The sequence below is a fragment of the Lipophrys pholis genome (assembly GCF_963383615.2).
Source record: "Lipophrys pholis genome assembly, chromosome: 6".
Taxonomy (NCBI): Eukaryota; Metazoa; Chordata; class Actinopteri; order Blenniiformes; family Blenniidae; genus Lipophrys; species Lipophrys pholis.
Window position 1 is genome coordinate 25,884,697 of NC_137629.1, and position 18,293 is coordinate 25,902,989.

The following is an 18,293-nucleotide window of genomic DNA, read 5'->3' on the forward strand; positions in this document are numbered from 1 at the left end:
TGTCATGTGTCTTGTCGTTGTCAGCAACGTATCAGAACCATGGACAGAGCCAGTGAAGTGTCAATGGCTCTATTCTTATTCTTGTTCTAGTTCTTGTTCTTTCTTCTTCTTCTTCTTCTTCTTCTTCTTCTTCTTCTTCTTCTTCTTCTTCTTCTTCTTCTTCTTCTTCTTCTTCTTCTTCTTCTTCTTCTTCTTCTTCTTCTTCTTCTTCTTCTTCTTCTTCTTCTTCTTCTTCTTATTATTATTATTGTTGTTGTTGTTGTTGTTGTTATTAATATTTTTAGTATTATTATTAGTAGTAGTATTGTTGTTGTTATTAATATTATTAGTATTATTAGTAGTAGTAGTAGTATTATTATTATTAGTAGTAGTATTATTAGTATTATTATTATTAATATTATTAATATTAATATTATTAATATTATTATACATTACATATTTCGACTTGCTCAAATATTATGAACTAAATATATATTTTCCAATGATTGGTAAAGAGTTTTTGTGTGGAGTTGATTTTGTTAATTTTTAGGCATCTGATTTACTTTCACTCATTTTTAGCTTAATTAGTCTCGATCCTCATATGTATCTATAGTTTAGGTGCACCTAAACTATAGATTATATTAGACTAGTGAAGTTAAAATAAAATATGAGCTGAGTTTTTTTTTTTAAGGCTACACATGTCTTTCTGTATTGGTAATCCTCTTCACATTATATACAGCTGTATTGCAAATATTGCTTGGTGCAAACTCTCATCATGACTGTTTCTCCTGCAGTTATATTTTTTGCACTCAATGGGCCGCTGTTGGTCAACGGGTTGAAGTGGTAGACATGATTTGAATCAGTTCCTCCCATTTCAATCCCTATTTTGAAGGAGGGTAACAGAGAAAAGAACGCCTTTCTCGAATTAAGAACATTTTGGATGTATTCGTGGAAGTGTTGTACCGTTCCTCTACATCCCCGGGAGTGCATGTCCATCTTTTAGTTTTTTCGTTTGTTTGTTTTTTATTACATACGGGAATATTTTCTGTCTTGAAACGGATCGTGGCACCTTTGTTGTGGCGCAGGGCGAGCCGCGGATAGAACAATGAAGCTGCAAGTATTGTTTTTCATCTGGTTTATTTTTCTGGCTTCTGGCTTCGGTCAAGTAATCTACTCTGTTCCGGAGGAAATGGCAAAAGGCTCGGTTGTCGGAAACATTGCCCGAGACTTGGGGTTGGATGTTAAAAGACTGAAATCAGGCAAGGCTCGTGTATTCACAAGCGATACTGCCGAGTATATCGAGCTGAGCAGAGACAGAGGAGTCCTCCTTATTAAAGAGAGAATCGACAGAGAGTCGCTCTGCAGACAGACGACGCCTTGTGCGTTACATTTGCAGATTATTCTGGAAAATCCAATGGAGCTCTTTCGAATAACCATTGAAATCACCGACATTAACGACAACAGACCCACATTTAAAAATGTGGAAAAGCGTTTTGAAATTAGTGAATCTGCAGTTACCGGGTCGAAATTTGTGTTAGAAAGAGCGATCGATGCGGACATTGGCATAAACGGGCTAAAAAATTACAGCTTAAAACCCACCGATAATTTTGGATTGAAAATTGAAAATCAAGCAGATGGAGGAAAAAAGGTGGAAATGGTTTTACACAAGCCTTTAGATAGAGAGAAGGCGGAACAGATACATCTGCTTTTGACGGCAATAGATGGAGGAGAACCTCAGATGTCTGGAACAGTGAAGATCTTTGTTACAGTTCTTGATGTGAACGACAATGCTCCAGTTTTCACACAGTCGGTTTACAAGGCAGTAATAGCGGAAAATTCTCCAATGGGAACAACGTTAGTCACAGTAAGTGCCGCAGATGCAGATAAAGGAACGAATGGAGATGTTTCTTATTCAGTATCAACTACAATTGACCTCGTGTCTGACATATTTACAATAAATGAAAACGGAGAGGTTATATTGGTAGGTCAAGTTGATTTTGAGAAAGCCAAATATTATCAGATAGATATTGAAGCCAAGGATAGTGGTGGTCTTTCAGATTCTAGCAAGATTATAATTGATATTATTGATATTAATGATAATAAACCAGTGATCAGTATACTTTCCAAATCTGTTTCAGTCCCAGAAGACTCCCCCCTCAGCACCGTTATAGTAATGTTCACTGTCCTTGACCCAGACTCTGCTAGTAATGGTCAAGTGAACTGCAGAATAAATGCTAATATACCCTATGTTATTACAACCTCATCAAATGATTTTTATAGCTTAGTGACAGACAGTGATTTAGACCGAGAGAGATCATCTGAATATAATATAACTGTGACCTGCTCTGATGAGGGAGTGCCCTCCCTCTCCAGCAGCGTCACTCTCACCTTACAAATCTCTGATGTAAATGATAACGCACCTGTCTTTGAGAGGAGCTCATATGAGGCCTACATAGTAGAAAATAACACACCGGGTCTCTCTGTATTCACAGTAAAAGCTACAGATGCTGACTGGAACCAAAATGCCCGTGTTTCTTACATGTTGGAGGAATCCTCTGTTAACGGAGTCCCAGTCTCCTCATATGTTTCTGTCAGTGCAGATAGTGGAGTCATCCATGCAGTGCGCTCGTTTGACTACGAACAGATCAAAGATTTCCAGTTTCTTGTTAAAGCTCAGGATGGAGGCTCTCCTCCACTCAGCAGCAACGTGACAGTGAAAATCCAGATCCAGGACCAGAACGACAACCCCCCTCAGGTCCTGTACCCAGTGCAGACCGGTGGCTCTGTGGTGGCTGAGATAGTGCCTCGTTCAGCAGATGTGGGCTATCTGGTGACTAAAGTGGTGGCTGTTGATGTGGACTCTGGACAGAATGCTTGGCTCTCATATAAACTACAGAAAGCCACAGACAGGGCGCTGTTTGAAGTGGGCTTACAGAATGGAGAAATCAGAACTATCCGCCAGGTGAATGATAAAGATGCAGTGAAACAAAGACTGGCTGTTATAGTGGAGGACAACGGACAGCCCTCTCGTTCAGCTACAGTCATTGTGAACGTGGCCGTGGCGGACAGCTTCCCTGAAGTGATGTCAGAGTTCACCGACCTGATCCACGACAAGGAGTACAATGACAATCTGACTTTTTACTTAGTGTTGGCTCTGGCTGTAGTTTCCTTCCTCTTCATCACCTGTGTGGTGGTGATTATATCAGTGAAAATCTACAGATGGAGACAGTCTCGCATCCTGTATCACTCCAACCTGCCTGTGATTCCATATTATCCACCACGTTACTCAGACACTTTGGGGACAGGAACTCTCCAACATGTGTACAATTACGAGGTGTGCAGGACGACTGACTCCAGAAAGAGTGACTGTAAGTTCGGCCGAGCTGGTAGTCAGAACGTGCTGATAATGGACCCCAGTTCAACAGGGACGATGCAGCGGATACAGAGTGAGAAGAGCATCCTGGATGAACCTGACTCCCCCATTGAGGTTAGTTTCATGGAGTAATAATTTGTTTTATCCCTCACTTTAGCTCACCAATTATGGCCAGAGGTTGTATGAGCATTTCAAATTTACTACACAAACATCTAAAGTCATGATTTTAAAGATACTTACCTGACTATTAATATTATATGTAACCATCAGCATCCAGTAGCGCAGTTCTTTGTGACTAATTTTGTTGTCGAGATCTGACAAAACATTTCGAAAAATGACCAAAATAATAGCTATTTTCAAGTCCATATATTTTACCTCACTATTGTATCGGGTCAGGTTTGCTGAAAAGTCTGCTGGCAACAGAACCCAGAAGGTTAAGAAAACAGAGTAAGTAAAATGTTGCTATAGGAGCTAAATTCCTTCTTACCCCAAAAATATTCTTAATGCCATTTGGTTCTTCACACTGTGCTTGATATCGTCTGAATAAAAATATTACAAGGACATCACTGACCTTTGTCCTTGTTTTAAGTCTGCAGATTATTATTTTTTTCAATCCAGCAAATATTCTTATTTGCTAAAATGTATGATTGCAAACATATTTGTATATTCTGCTGCAGAAAATCACCTTGAATGTTTTATCCCAGGAGTGAGTTCATGAATATAACAGACAATTAATTTTAATATTTGATCATTTCATTTAATTTATTCTGCCTTTGTGTCACTGTTCAACCTTGAAGTATCCACAACATATTGCGGTGAGTGGCGTTAAAGAATAATGCTGATAGAGGACTTTTTAATGTGCCTTGCAGTGACTAGGGGATTGTATTTTAGCAATCTTTGAACAGATTGGTTTAAACAGTGGCAGGACGAGATCAAACACACTACCCTTCTTAATCACGGTCGGGTAAACATTACACTTTACAAAAGTAAAGTAACTACGATAACAAAACCACAATAAACCATAACCACTTTTAAGACTGTGACACTAGAATAAACCACAATAACGACTATTAAACTCCTAAAACCCTGAACTCCAATTTTGCATTGCAGCCCAATAGTTTGGTCATTGTGACCAGCTCTTGCAATCGCTACCTTTTTAAATCAAATGTTTATTGTTAATCTTCTGAAATATCTATTTTATATACTTAACTATTCAAATTCACTGTCTGCACAATGTATACAATTTTATGAAGTAATATAGTAAAGCAATGAAAATATCTCAACAAGTTGCACTGGAAACATTTCACTCCACATTGCTATCCTAACTGAACTCTCAAAACAATTATGAAAATAAAGTATTTGAGTTGTTTTCTGTAGAATGAGCTATAACTCATCGCGAGATGACAGGTAACAGCTGGGACTGCTGATCACAATCTCGTGTATTGAAGCTCTTTTTGCTGTTTCCTGCAGTGCACTTGTTTGGACTCTCAGGGCCGCTGTCGACTAAAGGAGAGCGTCCGTCGCTTATTTTTATACATTAAACAGAGAAAGACACACACATTTAGCACACAGCAGTCGTTGAAGAAAGGCATGAGGTTTTCTCGCTGCGTTTCACTTTTTTCAGATTCAGGATACACGAACAAGCCCTTTTTTTCTCTTCTGGGATATTGTGTCATTGAGGAAAATTGCGAATTGGAACTTGATTCCTTCCACATCTCGTTTATTTGGTGGATAAATATTTTCGGACTGAACAATGAGACGGCAAGTACTGTTGTTGCTTTTGATTGTTACCGTAAGCTCAGTGGTCGGGCAAGTGACTTACCCCATTCCCGAGGAAATGCCCAAAGGCTCCCTCGTTGGTAATATAGCGCAGGATTTAGCGATAGAAGTGAAAAGGCTAACGTCGGGTAAAGCTCGCATATATACAGAAGACAATGCAGAGTACATCGAGCTGAACAGAGACAGGGGAGTCCTTCTCATTAAAGAGAGCATCGACAGAGAGGCGCTGTGCGCGCAGACAACACCTTGCGCTTTACATCTTCAAATTACGCTGGAGGACCCGATTGAATTTTTCACAGTAACGGTCGAAGTCAATGACATCAACGACAATGCGCCGAGTTTCAAAAAGGAAGAGATGAAATTTAAGATCAGCGAGTCGGCCGTGATCGGGGCAAAATTCGTGCTCGAAAGAGCAATGGATCTCGATGTGGGTGTGAATGGATTGCAGAGTTATTCGTTAAAACCCACAGATAATTTTCATCTGAAGCTCCACAGTCAGCAGGATGGGAGTAAAAAGGTGGAGATGGTTTTGCAAAAACATCTAGACAGAGAGGCGCAAGATCACCTTTCTTTAATGCTCACGGCTGTTGATGGTGGAAACCCTCAGCTGTCAGGTACAATGCGAATTGAAATTTCAGTGCTGGACGCAAATGACAATGCCCCAGTATTTACGCAGGAAATCTATAAGGTTTCTATAACTGAGACTGCTCCTAAAGGTAAAATATTGTGCACCGTAAGTGCATCAGATGCTGATGAAGGCTCGAATGGAAACGTGTTGTATTCAATAACAAATACGTTGGATGATGTGTCTCTTTTGTTTAAAATTGAAGAAGACAACGGTATTGTGTCTTTAATTGGAAACCTGGATTATGAAAAGGCTCAGGTTTATGAAATACACGTACAAGCTTGTGATGAAGGAGGACTAACAGATTCGTGTAAGATTATTGTTGATGTAACCGACACAAACGATAATCACCCATCTATTAATATCATGTCCAAAACCAATTCTGTATCAGAAAATACCAGGCCAGGAACTGTGGTAACTATATTTAATGTTCAGGATCCTGACTCTGGAGGGAATGGCAAAGTCACGTGTAATATCAACGAGCAAATGCCCTTTTTAATGAAAACAACATCAAAAAAGTTTTTTAGCTTGGTGACCGATAATGAATTAGACCGAGAGACATCAGCTGACTATAATATCACAGTAACCTGCTCTGATGAGGGAGTGCCCTCCCTCTCCAGCAGCGTCACTCTCACATTGCAGATCTCTGATGTAAATGACAACGCACCTGTCTTTGAGAGGAGCTCATATGAGACCTACATAGTGGAAAACAACACGCCGGGTCTCTCTATTTTCACAGTAAAAGCTACAGATGCTGACTGGAACCAAAATGCCCGTGTTTCTTACTTACTGGAGGACTCATCTGTTAACGGAGTGAAAGTCTCCTCTTATGTGTCCGTCAGTGCAGATAGTGGAGTCATCCATGCAGTGCGCTCGTTTGACTATGAACAGATCAAAGATTTTATGTTCCGCGTTAAAGCTCAGGATGGAGGCTCTCCTCCACTCAGCAGCAACGTGACAGTGAAAATCCAGATCCAGGACCAGAACGACAACCCCCCTCAGGTCCTGTACCCAGTGCAGACTGGTGGCTCTGTGGTGGCTGAGATGGTGCCTCGTTCAGCAGATGTGGGCTATCTGGTGACTAAAGTGGTGGCTGTTGATGTGGACTCTGGACAGAATGCCTGGCTCTCATATAAACTACAGAAAGCCACTGACAGGGCGCTGTTTGAAGTGGGCTTACAGAATGGAGAAATCAGAACTATCCGCCAAGTGAATGATAAAGATGCAGTGAAACAAAGACTGGCTGTTATAGTGGAGGACAACGGACAGCCCTCTCGTTCAGCTACAGTCATTGTGAACGTGGCGGTGGCGGACAGCTTCCCTGAAGTGATGTCAGAGTTCACCGACCTGAGCCACGACAAGGAGTACAATGACAACTTGACTTTTTACTTAGTGTTGGCTCTGGCTGTAGTTTCCTTCCTCTTCATCACCTGCGTGGTGGTGATTATATCAGTGAAAATATACAGATGGAGACAGTCTCGTATCCTGTATCACTCCAACCTGCCTGTGATTCCATATTATCCACCACGTTACTCGGACACGTTGGGGACAGGAACTCTCCAACATGTGTACAATTACGAGGTGTGCAGGACGACTGACTCCAGAAAGAGTGACTGTAAGTTCGGCAGAGCTGGTAGTCAGAACGTGCTGATAATGGACCCCAGTTCAACAGCGACGATGCAGCGGATACAGAGTGAGAAGAACATCCTGGATGAACCTGACTCTCCTATTGAGGTTAGAATTTTGCTACAATAGCATTATTTCCCCTTCCATGCAGATTAATGCCATATCACAGTGCGCTTGTTTAGTTTGCTTCAGAAAACATGTGCAAAACAAGTTTCTGCACAGTATGTATAAAGTGCATATCATGTACGAACTCACATTTCCAGTACCATGGACAGCAACTCGTAACACAACTGTGGTGCTGATGGAAGAAGCTGCTGTTTGTCATCTGTTTCACCTCCATCCACTGCAGTTCAGAAAGGCTATTTTTGGAGTTAATATTTGAATGTTCTACCAAACCTGTTGCATACATTTTCAATTTAAACATTTTGTGAAATGCTAATATGAGTGAATTCAGCTTTATGTGTCAGTCAGGCTGTCCTTACGTCTTTTCACTGCATTTATTTTATGTGTTTATTGTTTTTTATTTTACATGAAGTCTTGTAATATAGAATTTCAACTCAGAGGGTCGCTGTTGGAAAGCGTGTCGAGATGTGACTGGGTGTTTTGGGTGTTTTTCTGACCGGGTCCTGCTTCACTACTGATATGAAAGACACAGTCCGTGAAAGCTGGTCGCATTCAGATAGAGCCTTGTGTGGGACTACCGAGCTGAATACTTCGGATTTTATCCATATACTATTGTGCAAAGGGTGTTTTTTTGTCTTGTTTTATGCCCTGGCTGAAACAGGAATGTTTATTTTCGTTGTTGGAAGTAAAAAAACGACATCGCGCAGAACAATGAGACGGCAAGTACTGTATTTGCTAATGCTCTTCTGCGTCAGCCTTGTACATGCGCAAGTCAGCTACTCGATTCCTGAAGAAATGGCTAAAGGATCAGTAGTTGGAAATATTGCACGGGATTTGGACGTGGATCTTAAAAGACTGAAATCTGGTAGAGCTCGGATCTACACGGGAGGCGGCGTGGAATACATCGGCCTGAATAAAGAGAAGGGGGTCTTGCTTGTCCAGGAAAGGATCGACAGAGAGGCTTTGTGTGGAGAAGTAACGCCCTGTGCTTTGCATTTCCAGTTAATTCTGGAAAATCCGATGGAATTATTTCGTGTAACAGTTGAGATTACCGACATCAATGATAACACACCGAGTTTTACAAATTCAGACAAGCGCTTCGAAATTAGCGAGTCTGCAGTTATAGGATCGAAATTCATCCTGGAAAAAGCAGTGGATTCCGACATAGGAATGAACGGCTTACAGCAGTACTCACTGACTCCTATCGATCATTTCGTACTAAAACTGGAAAACCAGGCAGACGGCAGTAAAAAGGTGGAGATGATCCTCCAGAAGCCTCTAGATCGAGAGAAACAGGAATCCATGTCACTATTGTTGACTGCTATTGACGGGGGAGAGCCGCAGATGTCAGGGACAATGCAGATATCTGTTACTGTATTAGATGTGAATGACAACTCGCCGACATTCGAAAAGAATATGTACACAATAAAAATACTCGAAAATGCACCCAAAGGCACGAGCATAACGACTGTAAGTGCTTCTGATAAAGACATAGGCTCAAACGGTGATGTATCATATTTGATTTCAACCAGCAACCGCATTTTGTCCAAAATGTTTAAAATAAACTCCCAAACCGGTGAGATTATTCTCGCGGGTGAATTAGATTATGAAATGGCAAACACTTATCAAATTGATATTGAAGCAATCGACAGTGGTGGGCTTTCTGACTCAACTAAGGTGGTCGTTGAGATTATTGACGTAAATGACAACAACCCACAAATAAACGTTGTTTCTAAATCAGAGTCTGTATCAGAGGACTCGCCGGTAAATACTGTAATTGCGATGTTAAGCATTAATGATCCTGATTCAGACAATAACGGCAACGTTGATTGTAAAATAGGCTATAACACACCTTTCAGAATACAGTCTACATCGAATGGCTTTTATACCTTAGTGACAGAGATCCCCTTAGACAGAGAATTCACTTCTCAATATAATATCACAGTGACCTGCTCTGATGAGGGAGTGCCCTCCCTCTCCAGCAGCGTCACTCTCACTTTACAGATTTCTGATGTAAATGACAACACACCTTTCTTTGAAAAGACATCATATGAGGCATATATAGTCGAAAATAACACGCCGGGTCTCTCTGTATTCACAGTAAAAGCTACAGATGCTGATTGGAACCAGAATGCCCGTGTTTCTTACTTACTGGAGGACTCATCTGTTAACGGAGTGCCAGTCTCCTCTTATGTGTCCGTCAGTGCAGATAGTGGAGTCATCCATGCAGTGCGCTCGTTTGACTATGAACAGATTAAAAATTTCAAGTTTATTGTCAAAGCTCAGGATGGAGGCTCTCCTCCACTCAGCAACAACGTGACGGTAAAAATCCAGATCCAGGACCAGAACGACAACCCCCCTCAGGTCCTGTACCCAGTGCAGACTGGTGGCTCTGTGGTGGCTGAGATGGTGCCTCGTTCAGCAGATGTGGGCTATCTGGTGACTAAAGTGGTGGCTGTTGATGTGGACTCTGGTCAGAATGCCTGGCTCTCATATAAACTACAGAAAGCCACTGACAGGGCGCTGTTTGAAGTTGGCTTACAGAATGGAGAAATCAGAACTATCCGCCAAGTGAATGATAAAGATGCAGTGAAACAAAGACTGACTGTTATAGTGGAGGACAACGGACAGCCCTCTCGTTCAGCTACAGTCATTGTGAACGTGGCGGTGGCGGACAGCTTCCCTGAAGTGCTGTCAGAGTTCACCGACCTGATCTACGACAAGGAGTACAATGACAACCTGACTTTTTACTTAGTGTTGGCTCTGGCTGTAGTTTCCTTCCTGTTCATCACCTGTGTGGTGGTGATTATATCAGTGAAAATCTACAGATGGAGACAGTCTCGCATCCTGTATCACTCCAACCTGCCTGTGATTCCATATTATCCACCACGTTACTCGGACACTTTGGGGACAGGAACTCTCCAACATGTGTACAATTACGAGGTGTGCAGGACGACTGACTCCAGAAAGAGTGACTGTAAGTTCGGCAGAGCTGGTAGTCAGAACGTGCTGATAATGGATCCCAGTTCAACAGGGACGATGCAGCGGATACAGAGTGAGAAGAGCATCCTGGATGAACCTGACTCTCCTATAGAGGTTAGACTGCTTTAACATTTTCCTTACGCATGGCCACCTGATGTTCATCTCAACTAAGAAATTATGGTCTTGCTATTTGAAATAAATAGATTTACTTCAGTGCAAATCATGTTAGCAAGCTGTCATTCTTCTTTCTGCCTTCGGCACCATGGACAGTGGCAGAGTAGAGTTACTGCAAGAGTGTTGGTTATTCTATCTATCTATCTATCTATCTATCTATCTATCTATCTATCTATCTATCTATCTATCTATCTATCTATCTATCTATCTATCTATCTATCTATCTATCTATCTATCTATCTATCTATCTATCTATCTATCTATCTATCTATCTATCTATCTGTCTATCTGTCTATCTTTTAATTTAATATGTGAGTCTAATTGACTGACTTGTTTTCGTGATGAGATATGTTCATTGAATTTTGAGTTTCCTCTGTAGTAATGATGTTATTTAAGACTTCAACATTGTGTTGTAATTGATACACATTGTAATTATAAAAAAAAAATATATAAATATATATATAAATATATGAAGTCGTTTTGATCAATGATGTTCTTTGGCTGCAGCACATTTTAGAGGTCTTCTAACAGAATAATATTTGATGTGTAAATGTTATAATAACATCCTGTAGTTCAACTTTTTTACTCGTAGAGCCGCTGTTGGCCAATCTCATGATTTTACACCGCAGATATCTAGACAAACCTCCCCTTCTATTATAAGAGAGAAAAAGAAAGACAGATTCTCAAACCGTCGGTGTCTGCCAACAGAAGGACGGCGCTTTAAAACTCGTCTTTTGTTTTGTTTTATATCAGTGCGAATGCTTCTGGGGAAAACCTTCGATTGTGGAATGTGATGGACATTAGCTCATGATGGAATATTCTTTGCGCTTTTAGATTTTATTGGGAATATATCGAATAGAACAATGAGACGGCAAGTACTGTTGTTTTCTTCGGTTCTTTATCTGAGCGCTGTTTTCGGCCAGGTCAGCTATTCCATCCCAGAAGAAATGCCAAATGGCTCTTTAGTTGGGAATATTGCTCAGGATTTGGGTTTAGATGTAAAACGACTGAAATCTGGCAAAGCTCGTGTTTATACCGGAGACAGTGCGGAATACATAGATCTTAATAAAGACCGCGGAGTCCTGCTGGTGAGAGAGCGAATAGACAGAGAAGAGATTTGCAGGCAGACTACGCCTTGTGCTTTACATTTTCAGATCATTTTGGAGAATCCCATGGAGTTTTACAGTGTTAAAGTCGAGATTACAGACATAAATGACAATCCCCCCACTTTTGAAAAGAACGAGGTGCATTTTAAAATCAGCGAATCAGCTATAATCGGTGGGAAATTTGCTTTGGATAGAGCAATAGATCTAGACGTTGGCAAAAATGGCTTGCAAAAATACGAACTCAAACCCACAGATAACTTTGTACTGAAACGGGATATTCAAGGTGATGGAACGGAAAGAATTGAAATGGTTTTACAAAAGCCTCTTGACAGAGAAAAGGAGGAGTCCGTACCTTTAATTTTAACTGCGTTTGATGGTGGTGATCCGCTAATGTCAGGAACGATCCAAATCTTCATTACGGTGTTAGACAGCAATGACAACGCGCCTGTTTTTTCGCAGTCAGCCTACACAGCCACGGTGTTTGAAAATGCACCAGAAGGAACGATTATAACCACCGTTAGTGCTTCAGATGCAGATACTGGAACAAATGGCAGAGTGAAATATTATATCACAAACAGTTTAGATCAGGCCCATACACTGTTTCAGATCGACGAGAACCGGGGTGAAATTAAACTGATTGGAAAAATGGACTACGAAAACGCACAGAGTTATCATATTAACATACGTGCAAGTGATGATGGCGGACTTACAGATTCTTGCAAAGTCAAAGTTGAAATCGTGGATATTAACGACAACAAACCAGCTATTAATATAATGTCAAAATCAAGCACAGTTTCTGAACACGCTAAAACTAACACTGTCGTTGCAATGATGAACGTTCAAGACCGAGATTCAAATGAAAACGGGAAGGTTCACTGTTTTATTAATGGTGACACCCCGCTGTCCATTATGTCAACATCAAATAATTTTTATAGTTTAGTGACAGAGACTGATTTAGACCGAGAGACATCCTGTGAATATAACGTCACAGTGACCTGCTCTGATGAGGGAGTTCCCTCCCTCTCCAGCAGTGTCACTCTCACCTTACAGATTTCTGATGTGAATGATAACGCACCTGTCTTTGAGAAGAGCTCATATGAGGCCTACATAGTAGAAAATAACACACCAGGTCTCTCTATATTTACTATAAAAGCTACAGACACTGACTGGAACCAGAATGCTCGTGTTTCTTACATCCTGGAGGACTCATCTGTTAACGGAGTGCCAGTCTCCTCGTATGTTTCTGTCAGTGCAGATAGTGGAGTCATCCATGCAGTGCGCTCGTTTGACTACGAACAGATCAAAGATTTCCAATTTCATGTTAAAGCTCAGGATGGAGGATCTCCTCCACTCAGCAGCAACGTGACTGTAAAAATCCAGATCCAGGACCAGAACGACAACCCCCCTCAGGTCCTGTACCCAGTGCAGACTGGTGGCTCTGTGGTGGCTGAGATGGTGCCTCGTTCAGCAGATGTGGGCTATCTGGTGACTAAAGTGGTGGCTGTTGATGTGGACTCTGGACAGAATGCCTGGCTCTCATATAAACTACAGAAAGCCACAGACAGAGCGCTGTTTGAAGTTGGTTTACAGAATGGAGAAATCAGAACTATCCGTCAAGTCAATGATAAAGATGCAGTGAAACAGAGACTGACCGTTATAGTGGAGGACAACGGACAGCCCTCTCGTTCAGCTACAGTCATTGTGAACGTGGCGGTGGCGGACAGCTTCCCTGAAGTGCTGTCAGAGTTCACCGACCTGATCCACGACAAGGAGTACAATGACAACTTGACTTTTTACTTAGTGTTGGCTCTAGCTGTAGTTTCCTTCCTCTTCATCACCTGTGTGGTGGTGATTATATCAGTGAAAATCTACAGATGGAGACAGTCTCGCATCCTGTATCACTCCAACCTGCCTGTGATTCCATATTATCCACCACGTTACTCGGACACTTTGGGGACAGGAACGCTCCAACATGTGTACAATTACGAGGTGTGCAGGACGACTGACTCCAGAAAGAGTGACTGTAAGTTCGGCAGAGCTGGTAGTCAGAACGTGCTGATAATGGATCCCAGTTCAACAGGGACGATGCAGCGGATACAGAGTGAGAAGAGCATCCTGGATGAACCTGACTCTCCTATAGAGGTTAGACTGCCATCTTATTATTTTGGTACTGAAACCTTTCAACAAAATATGTTATCATCATTGATCTGTTGAAAACCTTTCGTCTGTTTTCTATCATTCTCAATCCGGGAGTTAAAATATGGTCTTGCCCACCTGTGTGAATGTAGGTCTGTGTGGTTGTTTGTTTCTGTGAATTTGCAATATTTGTAATGGACAGTTGACAGGTGCCCTGACCTCGCCCATAGTTGGCTGGTCTTGGTTCCAGCACCCACTGACCCTGAACAGAATTGCTTAGAAGATGGAAGGATGAACTAATCTCTGAGTAATTTTTCACAATTTTATCTTTGCATTTTATTACCATGACTTATAAAAAAATAAAAAAAGATTTTCAATTTTCTTGAGCCTCGCCGACTATAATAATAATAATAATAATAATAATAATAATAATAATAATAATAATAATAATAATATTTTATAGAAATTTATGTTGGTAAGTATTTCTACCTTTGTCACATCATTCAAATAGGATTTTGCTGTTTCGTGTTTTGAAGAGAAAGGGCCGCTTTTGGCCAGAGTGTGGCAGTCGTACATAAGGCTGGTGGCAAATGTTCCTCCCCTTTATTTTCTGATCTTGCAGACAATAAAACACACGCAAATGGTCTTCCGTCCTTTGGAATCTTGCGCCACGGAAACCAAGAGCGGATTTTTTATTCATTTATTTATTCATTTTTTGCTGTTGTTGTGGTTGAGCATTTGGTCGAGACACGGACTGAATTTTTAAAATACTTCGTGTGGATTACACTTTTATTACGCGAAGAAAGGAATATTAAGACCAGAAGATGAGACTGCATGTACTGTTGTTCGCCTCGGTGCTCTCTTTCGCCTCCGTCTTCGGGCAAGTCAGCTATTCCATCCCCGAAGAAATGGAGAAAGGTTCGTTAGTCTGTAATCTTGCTCAGGATTTGGGTTTGGATCCTAAACGGCTTAAATCGGGCAGAGCACAGATTCATTCGGGAGACAGTGCGGAATATGTCGAGCTGAATAGAGACAGAGGTGTCCTCCTTATCAAAGACAGGATAGACAGAGAGACACTCTGTGGAGAAACGACGCCCTGTGCTTTACATCTTCAACTGATTCTGGAAAATCCGATGGAACTGTTTCGGATAACAATAGAAATCACCGACATAAATGATAATGCTCCTGTTTTTACAACGGGTGAGCAACGCTTTGAAATAAGCGAATCTGCCATTATTGGATCTAAATTTGTACTGCAGAAAGCCATCGATGCTGATATTGGCACAAACGGGCTTCAAAGCTATTCACTTAATCCAAAAACTAACTTCGCATTGAAACTAGAAAATCAAGCTGATGGGAGTAAAAAGGTCGAAATGGTCCTACAGAAGCCTCTAGATCGAGAAAAAGAAGAAAAAATGTCATTGTTATTAACCGCTCTGGATGGCGGACAGCCGCGGATGTCAGGCACAATGCAGATAACTATCATTGTGTTAGATGCAAACGACAATGCACCGATTTTCACAAAATCTGTATACAAAACCACTCTAACGGAGAACTCCCCGCGAGGCACCAGTATTCTAACTGTGACTGCATCAGATAGAGACGGGGGGTCGAACGCAGAAATAACATACGCCATTTCAAATAACAAGCGTGGGTTAGCCGACTTATTTCAGATTGACAGAAAAACAGGAGAGGTTATCTTAACTGGTGACATAGACTATGAAAAAAATAAAGTCTTTCAAATCGATGTCGAGGCAATAGATAATGGAGGGCTGTCTGATTCGAGTAAGATTATAATTGATATTACAGATGTCAATGATAATAGCCCTCAATTGAAAATACTCTCTATATCAGAAAACATTTTAGAGGACTCTCCTGAGAATACAGTAATTTCTATGCTGAGCGTAAATGACCCTGACTCTGAGAAAAATGGAGATGTAAAATGTAGCATTGATGATGACATTCCCTTTAGAATACAAAACACAATGACTGGATTTTACAGTTTGATGACGGAAGTAGCTTTAGATAGAGAGGTCGCTCCACAATATAACATAACAGTGACCTGCTCTGATGAGGGAGTGCCCTCCCTCTCCAGCAGCGTCACTCTCACCTTACAGATCTCTGATGTAAATGATAACGCACCTGTCTTTGAGAGGAGCTCATATGAGGCCTACATCGTGGAAAACAACACACCAGGTCTTTCTATATTCGCAGTCAAAGCTACAGACAAGGACTGGAACCAGAATGCTCGTGTTTCATACTTACTGGAGGACTCCTCTGTTAACGGAGTGTCAGTCTCCTCGTATGTTTCCGTCAGTGCAGATAGTGGAGTCATCCATGCAGTGCGCTCGTTTGACTACGAACAGATCAAAGATTTCCAGTTTCATGTTAAAGCACAGGATGGAGGCTCTCCTCCACTCAGCAGCAACGTGACAGTGAAAATCCAGATCCAGGACCAGAACGACAACCCCCCTCAGGTCCTGTACCCAGTGCAGACTGGTGGCTCTGTGGTGGCTGAGATGGTGCCTCGTTCAGCAGATGTGGGCTATCTGGTGACTAAAGTGGTGGCTGTTGATGTGGACTCTGGACAGAATGCCTGGCTCTCATATAAACTACAGAAAGCCACAGACAGGGCGCTATTTGAAGTAGGCTTACAGAATGGAGAAATCAGAACTATCCGCCAGGTGAATGTTAAAGATGCAGTCAAACAGAGACTGACCGTTATGGTGGAGGACAACGGACAGCCGTCTCGTTCAGCTACAGTCATTGTGAACGTGGCGGTGGCGGACAGCTTCCCTGAAGTGATGTCAGAGTTCACCGACCTGATCCATGACAAGGAGTACAATGACAACCTGACGTTTTACTTAGTGTTGGCTCTGGCTGTAGTTTCCTTCCTCTTCATCACCTGTGTGGTGGTGATTATATCAGTGAAAATCTACAGATGGAGACAGTCTCGCATCCTTTATCACTCCAACCTGCCTGTGATTCCATATTATCCACCACGTTACTCGGACACTTTGGGGACAGGAACTCTCCAACATGTGTATAATTACGAAGTGTGCAGGACGACTGACTCCAGAAAGAGTGACTGTAAGTTCGGCAGAGTTGGTAGCCAGAACGTGCTGATAATGGACCCCAGTTCAACAGGGACGATGCAGCGGATACAGAATGAGAAGAACCTCCTGGATGAACCAGACTCCCCCATCGAGGTTAGACAATATTTATATAGTAAAACTCATTCCTTCTTTTATACTTTAATGTCAAAATTTGAACCGTCTTCAGTTTCAGCACCTTGGACAGCGAAAATGAGTGGCTTTCTCCTTTCTGCTGACATTTTCTTGTACCATTTTTGTTACTCTGTTTGAGAGCAATGTCTTTCGTTATATATCCATGACTAGATTTTTCTTTTTCTTTTTTTGTCATTTACTGATTACGCAGAAAAAAATACTTTCTTGTTGTGGTGAAAAAAAATGTTTTTCTTCATCAGTAGTATTTTCTTTCGCTGTCACTTAAGTAAACCAGGGTGTTTATTAAGATTAAGGCCTGCACTTTCTTTTTTTGAACTCGGTGGGCCGCTGTCGACCAGCTCTACTCAGTTTAAATTGATACATAAACGGGGACGTCTTCTGAGCTCTCACTCCAGCAAGGAGATCCGCTGCACACTGCTTCGTCGACAGTAACCGAAATAGAAAACACGGAATGTCTTGTTGGAATATTTTTTTTCCTGTTGAAAAAGAAAGCTGCTTTTCTGTTGCATTTGCATCGGAATCACTGACTGGAAAACGAGGGGATAACATTATTTTTGTTCAAAGGATATGCTCGGTAGAACAATGAAACGGCAAGTAGTGTTGTTTTTGTCGGTCCTCTGTCTGCAGTCAGCGCTCAGCCAGGTCAGCTACTCCATTCCCGAGGAAATGGCAAAAGGCTCTCTGGTTGGTGACATAGCTCAGGACTTAGGGTTGGATGTTAGACGATTGCTGGCTGGAAAAGCTCGCATCCATACGGGAGACAATGCGGAGTACATTCAGCTCAACAGAGAAAAGGGACTGCTCGTTATCAAAGAGAAGATAGACCGTGAAGCTCTCTGTGCGCAGACGACACCCTGTGCTTTACATTTTCAGATCGCAGTGGAAAACCCCATCGAAATATTCCCAGTTACCGTCGAAATCACAGATATTAACGACAACGCCCCTGTATTCGAAAAAGATGAGAGGCGATTTGAAATAAGCGAGTCGGCAATTGTCGGCTCAAAATTTATTCTGGAGAACGCATTAGATTCCGACATTGGGCTTAATGGTCTTCAAAGCTTTACACTGAAGCCAAATGACAATTTTATTCTCAAACTACACAGTCAGTCTGACGGTGGTAAAAAAGTAGAAATGATTTTACA

General features: G+C 41.6%; 4 protein-coding genes across 4 annotated transcripts in view; all 4 read left to right on the plus strand.

Moving 5' to 3' along the window:
• Positions 1-1,084: 1,084 nt before the first annotated feature.
• Positions 1,085-3,484, plus strand: LOC308111341 (protocadherin gamma-A9-like; the record flags this gene model as incomplete). The annotated part of the gene is made up of 1 exon (XM_080466203.1): positions 1,085-3,484. The coding sequence occupies one exon, from the start codon at positions 1,085-1,087 to the stop codon at positions 3,482-3,484; it is 2,400 nt and encodes a 799-aa protein (XP_080322329.1).
• Positions 3,485-5,105: 1,621 nt separating this feature from the next.
• Positions 5,106-18,293, plus strand: part of LOC308110668 (protocadherin gamma-C5-like) — a gene marked incomplete at its 5' end in the record, with an annotated part of 84,748 nt that continues 71,560 nt past the window's right edge. Inside the window, one exon of the mRNA XM_080465117.1 lies at positions 5,106-7,490. Within this exon, the coding sequence (XP_080321243.1) occupies positions 5,106-7,490 (2,385 nt within the window). The remainder of the gene's footprint in view (positions 7,491-18,293) is intronic.
• Positions 8,244-14,183, plus strand: LOC308110907 (protocadherin beta-16-like; the record flags this gene model as incomplete). The annotated part of the gene is made up of 3 exons (XM_080465527.1): positions 8,244-10,560; positions 12,531-13,934; positions 14,134-14,183. The coding sequence occupies 3 exons, from the start codon at positions 8,244-8,246 to the stop codon at positions 14,181-14,183; spliced, it is 3,771 nt and encodes a 1,256-aa protein (XP_080321653.1).
• LOC308110908 (protocadherin gamma-A11-like) lies at positions 14,728-16,952 on the plus strand (the record flags this gene model as incomplete). The annotated part of the gene is given in 2 exon segments (XM_080465528.1): positions 14,728-16,918; positions 16,921-16,952. Coding segments are annotated over 2 exon segments (2,223 nt in total).